This window comes from Tupaia chinensis, unplaced genomic scaffold (genome assembly GCF_000334495.1).
Source record: "Tupaia chinensis unplaced genomic scaffold, TupChi_1.0 Scaffold000063_1, whole genome shotgun sequence".
NCBI lineage: Eukaryota > Metazoa > Chordata > Mammalia > Scandentia > Tupaiidae > Tupaia > Tupaia belangeri.
Window position 1 is genome coordinate 1,084,315 of NW_006159521.1, and position 14,698 is coordinate 1,099,012.

Consider the following 14,698-nt stretch of genomic DNA (forward strand, 5'->3'; position numbering starts at 1 on the left):
TTGAAACTCACACTGGGAGTGCCTAAAATCCCAGGAGGAGAATAGAGGAGAAGGGACTGTGGTGTGCTCATCCCCCCTGGGGTTGATTTCTCTCTATCCCTCTCTCTATCTCTCTCTGGCCTCCGCATGTGCCCTGTGGCAAAAACCTTTAAAAAAAAAAAAGTGTTACATTAAAAACACAACAAGGGACCGGCAAGTGGCGTGGTGGTTAAAGGCACTGGACTCCCACATGGCCGACCACGGTTCAAGTCTCGGACCTGGTGGCTTGCTTTCTCACTTCCTCTCTCTCTCTCTCTGATCAAACTGAAAAATAATAATGATATTAATAATAAATAAAGTTAAATAAAATAATTCTTTAAAAAAATAAATAAAAACACAAAAAAGTAGTAATATTCCCCACTTCTCTTCGGGTTGAATACAAGATAAAATATAATGGATTAAGAAATACATATACATGGTTGAGACCAGGTGGTGACGCAGTGGTCCCACGACTTTCACATGGGAAAGGTTCAGTGTTTGCGCCCTGGGACCTCTCTGAGCACGCTGGGCCCACGCCTGTGTCTGTGATCCGGCTGGCTCAGGCAAGAGGTGGATCATGAGTGAGGACCCTGTTGGGGTACGTGCGCACTCTCTCTCATGGAATAAACATATAAATAAATAATGTACACATGTACAAGTGTATTAATGAACTTATATATAAACCCAAATTTATTTCTGTATATGATTGTTCCTTCAACCACTTTCAAGCGGACACTTGATACCCAGACTGCAAACCACTCTAAAGACAATCTGTTCTGACCTAGAAACTCCTAAAAATCTTTCAGGCTTCATGAGAATTTTGAAAATACATTTCCTATCTCATTCAAGTGAGCTGTGATTTGAGAGAACAGCCTGGGGTTAGGCCAGTTGTTAGTGACATACAATTTCCCTCTTTCCTTGGGTCTCAGATAATAGTCCTCACCTTTCTTAGGAACATTTTCAGCTCTAAGAATTGGCAGATCTTCTCTTTCCGAGAGGACGTTTTTCACATATTTTAAAAGAGAACTGGGGGGTTTTGCATTTTCAAGACCAATGCCTAAGTATTGACTTCCTTCATTTCCGAATTTCTTACCGCTCAGGCTCAAAGACAATCCATTTGTGATAAAATCCAACGATTTCCACACATAAAGCGATCTCTGCAATCTTCCTCAAGATCTATGCTGGAGACTCTTAGAGAAGGAGGAATGAGCATACTTTTCCCTGCCGGAAGATTACAGTTCTATTGCCGATGTCAATGACCAGGTACAGGCACCCGGCAGTAGAACTGCTCAGCCTAATTCCTCGAAGAGAGGATCTTGGCTGTTATAAAAGCCGTAAGATCAAATGGACCAACAGGTCGGTAAGCTGGCAGGAGAGAAATGGATTCAGTTCAGAAGAAACAGAATCATCAATGACCTTGGAGATTCAGACGAATCAGATTTTCTACTGGAGGCAGGAATATAAATAGCACAAACACAGACAATGCAGAAACAAAAGCCACCAACTCAACTTTTTGTTTGAGAACTTGTTAGGTCTCCAAAACTGTTCACAACCACAGCTGCTAATGGTTATAGATTTGGCAATCAAAATGTCTTTGTTTAAAAAAAAAAAAAAAAGGTTTTAACTGCCTTACTATTGAGGTTACAAACCACAGCCTTGATGCATTGTTGCAGTCAACATCCTCCCTGCTGTTTCTGAGAGCTTACATCTGCTGCTGGCAGATAAAACGCTGGCAAACGGCATGGGCTCCTTCCAGGGGAATACGGGAGAAGCTCTAACGAGGTGGCTCTCATCTACCTCTCTCCCCTGAGCTGAGCCCACAGCCTTTTCTGTATCCCTTCTCTCCTATCTAGGTTGATCCCCTGCCATTACTCAGGAGGGTTGACGGTCTAGTGGGATTTTTCCTGGCACAAATTAGCCATGCTGGCTACACTAGTCACAGGAGATAAAAGGAAGACAAGTTCTTAGCTCAGGGGAAAGCATTTTAAGCACATATTTTTAAAAACCACTTCTAGTGTAGTGCACTTGATTTTGAAACAACCACTAACAAAACCTTTTCAGTGTTTTTTTCTTTTTAAGAGGACTAAGTGATCTCACTATGCCAAAAATAGTGAGGGCTTAGTGTATTTGTATTTTAACTTATCAAAGAAAGGCCAAGAATGTGAGGTCAGAAGTAATTTGCAGAGTTTCTTTGGAAAAGGGCAAAGTTAAGAACACAATGGAGAAGTAAAATGTGGTCCAAGTCACATAGGAAGTTAGTTTCCTTTGAAGTAAAAATTACTAGAGGGCTGGCCCCATCCCCCACCAGTTAAGGGAACTGGATCCCACATGGCTGAGTGGTTTAAATCCTGGCCCCAGCAGCTTGAGAAACATGCCAGACACATGTGTGTATGTGCCTAATACCTCTAAAGGATGAAGAAATGGAGAAGGGACTGTGCTGTGACCACAAAACATTGGGGAATGATTTCTCCCTTTCCCCCTCTGTCTCCCTCTCTGGTGAGATCACTTAGTTTCTGGCAAAACAACATTTACTAGATCCACACTGGTTTTCTTTTTTTTTTGCATTTTTTTTTTTTTTTTAGCTATAGGGCGTGCACTCACCAGAAAAACAGAGAGAGGCAGAGAGATAGAAAGCGAGAAATCACCTCCCAGGGGGGATGGCCACGCTGCAATCCCTTCTCCTCCATTCTCGTCTCGGGATCTTGGACATGCATGCACACGCGCCCAGCATGAGTTTAAGTCACGGGGTCCAGGACTCGAACCGTAGTTGGCTACATGGGAGTTCAGTGACACAGCCATTATGCTAACTGCTGGTCCCTAAATTTAACTTTATTTATTACTATTATTATTATTATTTAGTTTTATCAGACAGAGAGAGAAAGAGAAAAATGAGAGAGCAAGCCACCAGGTCCAGGACTTGAACTGTGGTCAGCCATGTGGGAATCCAGTGCCTTTACCCACCACGCCACCTACTGGTCCCTCCACATTGGTTTTCAAAGAAAATGTAATTTAGCTTGGTGACATAAAATGAGTGAGGAGATGCTAATGCAATATACAGGTTAGAAAACTGTTTCCTGAACTGACCTATGAGAGTAAAGGGAGACCAAACATACATAGACTAATGCTTGCTGAAAGTACGTACCAGGATACCAGTTCTGCAGTATGGACATAGCAATAGGTATTGTGCGTGTGCGTGGACTCATGCTCACATTTTGGCAATAGTGCATATTATCTCCAACTCACAGAGCGTCATAATACACACTAGCATATTGCCATTATCCTAACATCGTTAGCATTTTGAGTCCTCTGATGTGTTTTAAAGAACACCTAGACCACGGAGTAGTGTGGGAAAGGTTCATCGAGAGTTGTTCCTGAAACAAGAATGAGGCCGGTACAACAGACTAGGCACTTACATTTCTTACATCAGAGCACTCCAGTACTAACAGAGACAGGGAGATCTAGACATTTCCTAAGGGGCAGCCAACTACCAAACTTAGGGCACATGCGCTTGCCAGACAGACAGAGAGAGACAGACAGAAAGCGAGAAATCACCCCCCAGGGGGGATGGCCACGCCACAATCCCTTCTCCACCATTCTCCTCTCAGGATCCTGGCCACGCACACACACGCACCTGGCGTGAGTTTTAAGCCACTGGGTCCAGGACGCGAACTGCGGTCGACTACGTGGGAGTCCAGCGACATAGCCATTACGCTAACTGCTGGTCCCCCAAACCTAAAACTTTTTTTAATTTTTAAAATTTCCTGTAGGAGGGGCCAGCAGATGGCATAGCGTTTACATTGCTAGACTCCCACATGGCAGACCACTGTTCTAGTCCCAGACCTGGTGGCTTAAAACTCATGCTAGGCATGCTCGTGTGTGTGTGTGTTTGTGTGTGTGTGTGTTGCCAAGATCCCAGGAGGAGAATGAAGGAGAAGGGATTGCAGTGTGGCCATCCCCCTGGGAGGGGGTGATTTCTCATTTTCCCTCTCATTGTCTCTGTCTCGGTCTCTCTCTCTGGTGAGTGCCCCTGCTCTACAGCAAAAATCTCTCGAAAATTTTTTTTTGCTATAGAGTGAATGTGCTCACTGGGGATAGAGGAAGGAAAAAGTGGGGGCGGGAGGCGGAGAGAGCAAGAATTCATGCCCCTGGGGGGATGGCCACATCACAATCCCTTCTCCTCCTGGGATTTTGGGCATGCACATAAATGTGCCCAGCACGTTACAAAAATTTTTAATCTTTATTGTTTTAACAGACAAATGTTCCTTTTTTTTTGGAGAGGTTTTTACTACAGGGCACGTGCACTCTCCAGAAAGACAGAGAGAGACAGAGAGATAGAAAGCGAGATATCACCCCCCAGGGGGGATGGCCACGCTGCAATCCCTTCTCCTCCATTCTCCTCTTGGGCATGCACGCACATGCGCCCGGCATAAGTTTAAGCCACTGGTTTTAGGACTCGAACCGCGTGGGAGTCCAGCAACATAGCCATTACTCCAAATGCTGGTCCCAGCTCTTAAAAACAAAACAAAACCATGCTAGGCACATGTGTGTCCATACCCAAAATACTGGGAAAATGGAGGAGAAGGAATTGTGGCATGGCCATCCACTCGTGGCTGGTGATTTCTCATATTCCCTCTGTCTGTCTGTCTCTGGCATGAGCACATGGCGTATAGTAAAACTTAAACAAAACAAAACAAAAAAGACAGAAATCTAGAAGGATAACAATTGTTGGACAGAATCTGTGAGAAAAAGAGTGAGAGAGCTAGGAAGAATTAAAAAACAAAAACAGTAATAGTAATAATGAAGACAAAAAGTCTGAAAAACAATTTATGGATAAAAATTAAGCTGAAGCAATTTTTCTTACACACCTAAAGTAACCGTTCAGACAGGAAAACCATACGGTTGGCAAAGAGTCTGTGCTTTAAAGATGGTCTTTCCTATTCTGGATTTCTGCCAGGGTGAACCTCAACATAGACCCTACATTTCAGAAGTTCTCTAATAGAATGAAGTCCTTCAGCTCCCTCTACTGTTCAAAATGTACTTTAGTTAGGTCAGCTCAATCTTTACTAAAATAAATACATACCTAAATACATACATGTACAATCATACACATGTGTTACATATATACATGCATGCACCAATTATGGGATAACAAATAATTAGAGTTCAAATACATTTGCCTACCATGAGCTCCACAGGTAAGACCAAACTTCTCAAATATGCAACAACTGATTCTACCCTCTCCAATCCTACCTGAAGTGACTCAGGGAAAACAGATTTTTTTCAACAAGAGAATTGAGGTTTTCTTTTTTTTTTTTGAGAGATTTTCACTGTAGGGCACGTGCGCTCGCCAGACAGACAGAGAGAGACATAGAGACAGAAAGCGAGAAATCACCCTCCAGGGGGGATGGTCACGCCACAATCCCTTCTCCTCCATTCTCCTCTCGGGATCTTGGGCACGTACGCACACGCACCCAGCGTGAGTTTTAAGCCACCGGGTCTGGGACACGAACCGCGGTCGACTACGTGGGAGTCCAGCGACATAGCCATTACGCTAACTGCTGGTTCCCGAGAATTGAGGTTTTCTTCAAGCAAAGTTAAAAGCAGCAAAATTACCCTTGTCTTCATTTCTTGTCTACTTACTTGCTAGTTGGATTACAACAACAGTCTCCCAAACACCAGGAATCAAAGCATCGCTAAGTCATTCCTGTTTCTGCTTAGTTTTTTTCTTCATCCAATATTTCCTTGTTAAAAGACTTTCTTTCCCTTGGGGCCAGCAGGTGGCGTGGAGGTTAAGGCAGCTGGATCCAATATGCCCAAATGCATGGTTCAAGTCCTTGGACACAGCAGCTTGAAAAACACACTGAGTCTGCACGTGTGCATGCTCAAAATGTTGAAAGGAGAATGGAGGAGAAGGGACTGCTGTGTGGCCATCCCCCTGGATGGTGATTTCTCACTTTCTCTCTCTTTCTGTCTGTGGTGAGTGCATATGTCCTACAGCAAAATAAAAATAAATAAATAAATAAATAAGACTCTCTTTGCATGTCTAAACTCAGTTGTTAGAACCTTATTATCTTCAGGATTGTCTACACTGAAAGATCTATGAGTCAGTTACGGCAGAAAAATGAGCATCTGTCCAAGGAAAGTATTCTTTACTTACCTTCTCCTTAAATTGCTTCTGAGATAAGCAGTCAATTAGGTCCACACAGCCTAGAAGACAACCTGATGGATAGTCGTTGGGAAATTCCACATCTGAATGAAGAATAACAAAAGGATTGGATAAATTCCCTTCTTTTTGACCCTGAAACTCAGGAATCTGTTTTCAATTCTGAATAAATAACTTTTTCCACTATCTATTTGTAGACACAACAAAAACAATGAGGTTTCTATTTGGCACAACTGTTTATATTTCAGTCCACTATCCACATGCTATGCTAAGGAAATTTTCTCTTTAGGAAACTATTACTCTCATACTACCAAAGTTCAAGGATCCCACAAATTCATTCCAAACAAACCTATGCAACTCTAGTATAGTCGACTGGGTCAGATTGCAGTTTGGTAGTGATAGGTACAAAGGCAACTACAGGTAATAAGAGAAAAAACATTAAAAAGTGGGGGGAGGAAACAACATAAGAATGCAACTCAGAACACAAATTTAAAACAAGCCAGTCATGTCAGTCAAAACAGAAATGTGTGTGTTTGTTTAAAGAGAGATTTTTGCTACAGGAGCATGCTCTCGCTGGACAGACAGAGACAGAAGGCTAGAAATCACTCACTAGAGGGTTGGCCACGCTGCAATCCCTTCTCCATTCCCCTCTCAGGATCTTGGGCACATACAACAAATGACTGGCATGAGTTTTAAGTTAGTGGGTCCAGGATGTGAAGCGCGGTCGACTGTGTGGGAGTCCAGCGATGTAAGCATTGCACCGTCTACTCCCCAGAAATGTGTTTTCAAAGGAGGTATGTATTTTTGATCTCTAGTGATCCCTTAGCTTGACTTCTTAAAATGTTTTAAAGATGGTTCTCTAATGATCCTTCATTCTACCTTCAAAACAACTATATGAGTTGGGTAAGAGAAAAAAAAAAAACCAGGAGGCTCAAGGGTTAGATGTCTTTTTAAGGTTCCAAATTTACTATGTTTGGGATGATTCCTTAAATATGCCACTTAAGTATCTCAACTTTATCTGTTCAAATTCCCATAGCATATATTTATTTGGGTCATTCCTCATCATTCTTACTCATTGTTGTTCTTCCCAACCTAAAGATTCCATAGTTTATAAGTCATTTTATCTTCATAGTAAAAAAGAAAAAGATTTTCTCAAATAAAATTAAGAGTAACTGGTTGCTTTCTGGTGCTAGAAACTGGTATTTTTATTTGTAATGTTTGACGAATTAATGCTGTGAACAGTTGTCTATGATTTGCCACTATACAAGCAAACAAACGAATATAAGACTTAAACGTCTCTTTCAGCCAAGAAAAAGCCACAGGAAGAAGGAAGCGAAAGAAGACAAACGTCAGTGACTTTCTCTACAAAATAAGATTGAAAGGAGAACATATGGCTGTTACCTTTCCCACGAAGAAGACGATATGTAGCCTGAAGTTCTGAGACTTCCTGAGGGGATGGTTTTTTGGCTGTGGCTGCTATCCAAAGTCGTCCTCTGTGGGGAGTGTACCAGGATCTGCCCTCCACCCTTAAATAAATACAAATTTAATGGGAAGAATCTAAATTCTAGTTTCCTGGAAGATCCCATAATGTACAACAAAATCTATAGCAAATTATCCAGATGACAAAACAATGTATAGGTGACACCTCACCAAGAGGGACACCTTTTGTGTCACTTTTCTCCCACAATACCCTTCACTTGAGGATGCACCCCATTCTTTAAATTTCTCTTATCACCAAAACGAAGGCAACTCATCTCTCCCAACGTCTCACTACTTTTCACCTGAATCCAATAAATCAGACCTGCACTTACCTCCCACCAGCCTTGGGACTTCTATAATCCAAATCCTGTATTTTTGAGGCATCTAAGTTATCCCACAGAAATAGAAATCCTTGCCCTTCTTTGAATTGAAAGGTTAACCTTCTTCTGGGAAATGTGTTCATTTGTTCTCCCATGAAAGGAAAAAAACCTCACACATAAATCTACAAGATTTATGTATTTTTGTAATTAACAGAATTTAACTAAAAAGGCTTATCTTTATTTCTTTAAAGTGCAATCACACTCATTTACATTTTCTCTTTATTTTATACAGAGTTAAATTCTTTGTGGATAATTAAACAACTGCTGACTGGTTTAAAAGACTTTTTTTTAAAGGGTTTTTGCCATAGCCTTGCAGGAGAGAGACAGAGAGAGGGAAAGTGAGAAATCACTACCTAGGGGATGGCCATACCACAATTCCTTTTCTTCCATTCCGCTCTCGAGATCTTGGGTATGCACACACATGCACCTGGTGTGAGTTTCAAGCCACTGGATCCAGGGCTTGAACTACAGTTGGCCATGTGGGAGTCCAGTGTCTTAACTACCATGCTACTTACTGGCCTCTGAAAGAATCCTTAAGTGAGATAACAGGAGATATTCATGAGAATTTAATTACTTAGATACTTTCCAAGGGTACAAAAAGATGATACTCTTTACCTCCCATCAAATCTTATTTAAATGAAATTAAAAGATGTTGACAACTTATCTTTTTTTTTTTTTAAGAGGTGCTTGCCTTAGAGTGTGTATACTCATAGGAGAGACAGATACAGTGAGAGGGAAAGTGAGAAACCATCTCTGGGAGATGGCCACATTGTAATCCATTCTCCTCCTGGGATCTTAAACACACATGGTGATTTTCAAGCCACTGGATCTGAGACTCAAACTGCAGTTCACCATGTGGAAGTCCAGTGAGGTAACCACTACACCATCTGCTGGCCCTAAAACATATATTTCTTTCTTTCTTTTTTTTTTTTTCAGCAGAGAGATTTTTGCTATAGGGTGCATTCACTTGCTGGAAAGACAGAGAGAGAGAAATCATCCCCCAGAGGGAATAGCAACACTGCAATCCCTTCTCCTCCAATCTCCTCCTGGGATTCTGGGCACACATGCACATGCACCCAGTGTGAGTTCCAAGCAACCAGGTCTAGGACTCGAACTGCAGTCAGTCACATGGGAGTCCAGCGATGTAACCACTGCGCCACCTGCTGGCCATCTTTTCCATTCTTAGCATAGAAAGTAGGGTTATAATTTTTTTTTTCTTTCTTTCTTTCTTTCTTTCTTTCTTTCTTTCTTTCTTTCTTTCTTTTTTTTTTAATCACACATCACTCCTTTATTATACTGATCTGGAAAATGTTAGTAGTTATGCTCAAAATGAGTACTGGGCCCACGTGACAGGACCACACAACTAGGACATAATTTAGAAATAAGACACAGTAAGACACGTTTGAATGTGATCAAAAGCCGTTTTGCTGCCGCAAAACAAGGGGGAGAGGTCTAAAATACACAGCAGGATACACTCCTCCTTGAAGTCAAGGAGCTTATCCCAGTTTGTGAGAGGAATGGCTTATCTTCTGGCGACCACTGTGGGACCACTTCAGTCACCACTAGGAACCCCAGAAGGGCTTTTGTTTTGTGTTATTTATATATATGTATATATTTCTCTCTTTTTTTGCAAAAATGCAATCAGGATTGATCCCAGTCTTCTGGAGTCAACTTGAGGGTCAGGAGGAAGTTGTATTTTGTGTCTTTAATCACCATGCCCATTCTATCATCTTCCACTGGAAGGCCTAGTGCCCGTCAGGGACCTGCCTCCAGAAAAGCACAGGCCTGGCCCCCGGAAACACAAACAGGCCCTCTGACTTCTCGGTGGCCTTGCCTTAGCATGGTTCCTCCCTAGCCCTACTCAAGCAGGTCCACAGTACACAAAGCTCTAAAAAACCCGAGTCACCGCTTCTCACTCTCAGGTAAGAGGAACCTTCCCTCGGCTTGGACTGAAAACCTGTGCCCTAGAGATGCTATCTCCTTGCATGAAGCAAATGGGTGCAGGAAACACGATGGCCAGAATGAAAATAGGAGCCACTGGTCCCATCTGTGGCCTCAACTTCAGATGCCTTCAGATGTGGTCAGTGTGACATGCGCAGGGGAGGGTAGAGAGGGATGGGATGGGCAGGGAGGGGGCTCCTCAGGATAGTGGTCTGCCTGCTCCCCTTCACTTCTTGGCTTTGCCCTGGGCAACCACAGCTTCCATGGCTTTATGCACGGTCTTTTAATCTCCCAGGAACTGCATGGGCTTGATGGGCTTTAAGTTCTTGTCCAACTTATAGACAACGGGGATACCGGTAGCAGGTTCAGCTCCATGATAGCCTCTTCAGGGAGACCCTCCAGGTGCTTGACGATGCCCCGCAGGCTGTTGCTATGGGCTGCGATCATTATGCGGTTCCCCTCCTTGATCTGGGGAACGATATCCTCATTCCAGAAGGGCAGAGCTCTGGCAATCGTGTCCTTCAGACTCTCACAGGAGGGCAGCTGGTCTTCGGTGAGATCTGCATACCTGTGATCCTTACTGATGTTGCTGTAGAAGGGGTGGTCGGGCTCCATCCGGAGCGGCGGGACGTCGTAGGAACGCCTCCAGATCTTCACCTGCGCCTCCCCGTGCTTGGCCGCAGTTTCTGCCTTGTTGAGGCCAGTGAGGCCCCCGTAGTGCCGCTCGTTGAGGCGCCATGTCCTCACCACCGGCAGCCACATCTGGTCAATGGCATCCAGCATTGTCCAGAGGGTCCGGATCACCCTCTTCTGCACTGAGGTGAAGCAGACGTCAGATTCGTAGCCGGCATCGCGCAGCGCCTCGCCTCCTCATGACCCACCGGGCTCAGGTCGGCGTTGTACCAGCCACTGAAGCGGTTCTCCAGGTTCCAGGCGCTCTCGCCGTGCCTGATGAGCACCAGCTTGTAGGCGGCCATGGCGAACCGCTACAGATACTGCGCTTACTGGCCCTCGCCGAGATTCCAGAGTCGCAGCCTGCACCCCTGGCCACGCCTGCGCACTCGCGCCCCAGCACCCGCTATAAATTTTTCACACCCTTGGTTTGCTAACATATGAACTGGAAGGGCGCCAGGCACTTACAGGTGCTCCACATGGGGAATGAACCTATATATGTCTTCCCTCTAGAACAGATAACTGAACAGTTACTGGGAAAATAGCCCCACAAATGTGGCAGAACCACCCACTTTATTTCTGTGGGATTAGTAACTGGGGGCAGGATGCTGCTCACCCTGTTCTTTCAGTGAGAAAATCTGAGTAACAGAGATCCAAGATAGGATGAGAGAAATGTAAACATTCTGATTCCCTGAACAAAAGGCAAGCTGTTCAGATTTCTCCTTTGGAAAAGGAAGACGCCTAAACTGAGAGAACTGAATGGGACCAGCAGACATCTGAAGGTCCAGTAGTCCTGGAGCAGAAGTAGACTCACATGTACTTGTTCTAATGGACAGTGAAACAAGTAGGAACCACAGTAAGAAAGCCTGACCTGCAGGAGGGTAGAAAAGCTACTGTACACCTTAATAAAGGAGGAAAATGACAGCTCATAATGAAACCACTGAAGTAGAAATGATTGCTACTAAATGCCGATGGTAATTTTCTTTCATGAAAGTAGAGAAACGACTGAAACCTACAAAGTAAAGAAAGCACTTTGAAAATATGAACTCCAGTTCCCTCTCTGCCATTAACTAGCCCTGTAATTCAGGGCAGTCTGCTTTAACTGTTGCCTGCCTTAGTGGCCTTGTTTGCAAAAGGCGGTAGTAACAATAACCTAATCTGCTGCAGAGCTCTTGCTCTGAAAACTAAAATTCTATTTAAATATAAAGTATTGTTACTGTTAATGAATTAAAATATTGTCACACACATAAAATTCTAATAGATAAAATAAGGAAAAGTGAGAATGTTATACTGATAAATAAAAATATAATGTCATGGGGACCAGCAGTTAGCGTAATGGCTATGTTGCTGGACTCCCATGTAGTCGACCGCGGTTCGAGTCCCAGGCCCCGTGGCTTAAAACTCACGCCGGGTGCGTGTGCTCCTCTCCCAAGAGGAGAATGGAGGAGAAGGGATTGCGGCGTAGCCATCCCCCCTGGGGGGTGATTTCTAGCTTTCTGTCTGTCTCTTTCTGTCTGTCTCGTGAGCGCAAGTGCCCTATGGCAAAAACCTCTCCAAAAAAAAAAAAAAAACATATATATATAAAATGTCATGATTTCATTATATAACAAACAGAAAAAAAAGAACAGAAATAAACACTCCAAAATGCTAACAATAGTTGTTTCAAGGTGGTGGGATTATAGGTGATCTTCCTTTTTCTAGCTGCTTTTCTGTATTTTACAATTTTCTATTTACATGTATAAAAGCAAAAAAAAAATTTTTTTGTAAGAATTGTTTTATTTAACTTTATTTATTTATTTATTTTAATTTGATCAGAGAGGGAGAAAGAGAGCGAGCGAGCATGCAAGCCGCCAGGTCCAGAACTCAAATCACAGTCAGCCATGTGGGAGTCCATCACCTTCAACCACCAAGCTACCTGCTGGCCCCAAGAAAATTATTTACAATTAAGAGGAAACATGAAGAAGCCAAGAAATAGAATAGTAAGCTACTACCACCATGACTGGCTGGTACTCCTCAGTTCTCTAATACCTCTACTCATCCCTCGTTATTTTCCCTACTGTTTTTTTTTGTTTGTTTGTTTATTTTAATTTGCTATAGGGCACATGCATTGGCCAGAGAGAGACAGAGAGTTAAAAAGAACCCCTCAGGGAGGAAGAACATGCCATAATCCCTCTCCTCTCACTCTCTTCCAGGAATTTTGGGCACACAGACATGTGCCCAGCATGTATTTCAAGACCCCAGGTCTGGGACTTGAATCACATGATCGGCCTGTGGGATCCAGCCGCTTTAACCACCACACACCTGGTTGGCCCACCCTAGTTTTCATAAAAAAAGGAATTTTCAAATAAAATAATTTCCTCATATAGTTAGATTAATAGACAGATACAAAGAAAGGAAAACAAAATCCTAATTATGTTGGTGTCTTTTATTTTTTAATTGGTTTATTTACTTTTATTTATTATTTTTTTAACTTGACCTGAGAGAGAGAAAAGGAAAGCAAGAAAGCAAACTGCCAGGCCCTGGACCAGCACTGTGGTCAGTCATGGTTGGCCTCAACCACCATGCCGCCTGTCAGTGCTACTGGTGTCTTAATAAAATGAATAGGGGCCAGCAGATGGTATAGCAGTTACGTCACAGGACTCCCACATGGACAACCATGGTTTGAGTCCTGGATCCGGTGGCTTGAAACTCATACCGGGAGTGTGTGCATGCGTGCCCAAGATCCCAGGAGGAGACCAGAGGAGAAGGGACTGTGACATGGCCAGTCCCCTAGAGGGTGATCTCTGGGGGTGATTTCTCACTTTCCCTCTTGTTGTCTCTGTCTCACACTCTCTCTCCAATGAAAAAATGCACCCTAAGGCAAAAACCTCTTAAAATATTTTTTTAAAGTAAAATAAATAAATAGGCATAAACCTTTGAATTTCAATTACAAAAACAAAGCCCAAAGCAGTTTTTTTCCATAGACCTCCTTACAAAGATGAAAAAACTGGTATTTTATCTTTGTTATGACCTGGATCCTCCAGGTCCGGGACTCGAACCACAGTCGGCCATGTGGGAGTCCAGTACCTTAACCACCACACCACCTGTTGGCCCCTGGACCTTAGCCTTTCTAGGCTAGTTTGCTTTTAAGCTATTCAGTAAAATACTATTACTTCAGTTTTATTTGTCCATTTAAGAATATTTTAGGGGTTGACAGGTGGTGGGGTAAAGGGCGCTGGACTCCCACATGGCTAACCCCGTTTGAGTTCCAGACCTGGTGGCTTGCTTTCTCACTTTCCCTCTCTCGCTCCCTCTCTAGTCAAAATTAAAAACAAATAAATTAACTAAATAATTCTTAAAAAAAAAAAAAGAGAGAGAGAGAGAGAATATTTTAACTAATTAAAATGAAATGCTACTGCTAGGTCAGCAGTATGAACACACTATTTTCAAAACTCCATGTACTGGGGGCCAGGGAGTGGCACGGTGGTAAACACGACAACCCACACGGAAAAGGTGCACGTGTTTGTGCCTCTGATCCAGGTCAGCTTTGAGACTGGGGGTGGGTCACGGGAATACACTGCTGAAGGTGTCTTTTTCTCTCTCACAGAAGAACTAAGAAAACTTAAAAAAAAGTTCTAAATACTGATACAATAAAACATCAGAGGCCAGTAGGTGTAGGAGTGGTTATAGCACTGGACTCCCACAGGGCTTACCGTGGTTCAAGTCCTGGACCTGGCAGCTTGAAAATCACACCAGGAACGTGTGCATGCATGTCCAAAAGCCCAAGAGAATAGAGGAAAAGGATTGTGATGAGGCCATTATCACTTGGGGGTGATTTCTCCCTTTCCTTCTCACTGTCTCTTTTCCAGGGAGCACATGCGCCCTGTGACAAAAGCCTAAAAACAAAACAAAACACAACAAAAACACTGGATTGGGGAAAACTAATTCCAATCTATAATTCTTTTTTTTTTTGAGAGAGATTTTTTTTTTGGAGAGGTTTTCACTATAGGGTGCATGCGCTCGCCAGACAGACAGAGAGAGACATAGAGACAGAAAGCGAGAAATC

At 43.2% G+C, this 14,698-nt stretch overlaps 1 protein-coding gene and 1 pseudogene across 1 annotated transcript in view; both read right to left on the reverse strand.

Moving 5' to 3' along the window:
• The window catches only part of TRIP4 (thyroid hormone receptor interactor 4), an 85,181-nt gene that overhangs the window by 30,097 nt on the left and 40,386 nt on the right, over positions 1-14,698 (reverse strand). The window contains exons 10-11 of the mRNA XM_006141733.3: positions 7,583-7,707; positions 6,176-6,267 (exon numbers count right to left, since the gene is read on the reverse strand). Of these exons, the coding sequence (XP_006141795.1) occupies positions 6,176-6,267; positions 7,583-7,707 (217 nt within the window). The remainder of the gene's footprint in view (positions 1-6,175; positions 6,268-7,582; positions 7,708-14,698) is intronic.
• On the reverse strand, positions 9,195-11,578 carry LOC102476119 (phosphoglycerate mutase 1-like; annotated as a pseudogene).